The sequence below is a fragment of the Palaemon carinicauda genome, chromosome 12, assembly GCF_036898095.1.
Source record: "Palaemon carinicauda isolate YSFRI2023 chromosome 12, ASM3689809v2, whole genome shotgun sequence".
NCBI lineage: Eukaryota > Metazoa > Arthropoda > Malacostraca > Decapoda > Palaemonidae > Palaemon > Palaemon carinicauda.
Genome location: NC_090736.1, coordinates 121,090,197 through 121,091,723, shown reverse-complemented (window position 1 = coordinate 121,091,723; position 1,527 = coordinate 121,090,197). Strand labels below are relative to the sequence as shown.

At 49.3% G+C, this 1,527-nt stretch overlaps 1 protein-coding gene across 1 annotated transcript in view; it reads right to left on the bottom strand.

The window, feature by feature from the left end:
- The window catches only part of LOC137651028 (zinc finger BED domain-containing protein 5-like), a 2,082-nt gene extending 826 nt beyond the window's left edge, over positions 1-1,256 (bottom strand). Inside the window, exons 1-2 of the mRNA XM_068384168.1 lie at positions 1,006-1,256; positions 177-888 (exon numbers count right to left, since the gene is read on the bottom strand). Coding sequence (XP_068240269.1) covers positions 177-888; positions 1,006-1,256 — 963 coding nt within the window. The remainder of the gene's footprint in view (positions 1-176; positions 889-1,005) is intronic.
- Positions 1,257-1,527: the final 271 nt, after the last annotated feature.

The window sequence follows — 1,527 nt, the reverse complement described above, 5'->3', positions numbered from 1 at the left end:
ACTTTGCTCAAGGCACATCGGAAATCATGCCCGGGCGCAGCAAGATGGTTCCGGCTCTTCGACTTGATGGCCATGAAAGCTGAGAACCCCTGCTCGCACTCCCACGTCGAGGGGAAAATCAGTAGCTGGGGAACAGCGTGACGGGCTAGCGTTGGGTACGAGGAGGCCATGCTCACCCAGAAGTTTAAAGGAGAACATTCTTTTTGCTTTGTCTTTGCTGTCTCGTCAGCCTGGATATCTATGTGTTCCTCTTGTTCCCCGGTCCCAACAGGCAGATCGGCTGGATAAACGAAGAACGGATTGGCGACGTAGGCACAACATGTCACGTCCAGGAAGTAATGCTTCAATTCAGTCTTGAGCAGTGAGAGGTGATTGACGATTTCTTGGGCAAATTCATCAGTGGGCTCCCTCTCAAGGGTAGTCAGGAGTTCGAACATTCCATAGCTTTTGTTCTCTACGTTCTTCATCCACAGATCCAGCTTCCGGACAAACGCTCCCAGCTTCGAGATGAACTCTGTGACAGTGCAGTTGGGCCCTTGGAACGACAAGTTTAAGTGGTTGAGGGCTCCAAAAATGTCTGACAGGTAGGCCAACCTTAAGATAAACTCCTCGTCCTCCAGATCTTTCTGAAAATCGTGTTCCTTCTCCTTGAAGAATACGAGGAGTACATCTCTCAGTTCAAAGAGACGCCTCGTTGTATTACCCCGGGAGAGCCAGCGCACCTCTGTGTGGTAGAGGAGACAGATGTGGTCAGAGCCAAAATCTTCACAGAGGAGCTTGAACAGACGAGTATTCAGGGCGGATGTTTTGACGAAATTAACGATTCTGATAACTCGGTTCAAGCATGATAACAACTTCGGAGGGAGCACTTTAGTACATAGGGCGAATCTGTGTATGAAACAGTGGACAGCAGTGGCGTTTGGTGCTACAGCTTTCACATGGGCTTGAAAACCTGACTTTCAACCGAGCATCGATGGAGCCCCATCTGTCGTGCATCAGACCAACTTTCCCCAATCCAGTTCCATCTGCTTGAAGAAATTGTCCAAAACGTTGAAAATATCCTTTCCTGATGTTGTACTGGACAGATCCTGGCTCAGCAGTAACTCAGTCTTTGCAGCATTACTCTGCATGAAGCGGACGTAGACAAGTAGTTGAGAGCAGTTGGTGACGTCCGTCGATTCGTCGAGTTGAATGGTAAACCCATACTTAGAGGATTTTACTCCCTCAACCACTTGGTCGGCAATGTCAACCGACATCTCCTCGATACGGCGTTGTACAGTGTTGTTAGAGACGGAAACACTCTCCAACTTCGCGACCGCCTCCTCTCCAATCCCGTGGCTGACCAAGATCTTTTCCGCTGGCATGATGAGAGACTGCAATGGTATGCACTTTCATGTTTTTAGCTACCAGGAGAGCGACTTCATAGGATGCTTTCACAATTCCTGCTCCCTTCTGGTAGATCTGGCCAGTTTTGTCCATGCGTTGCTGCTTCACGTTGTCGCCAAGTCGCTGGAAGTAGCTCTGATC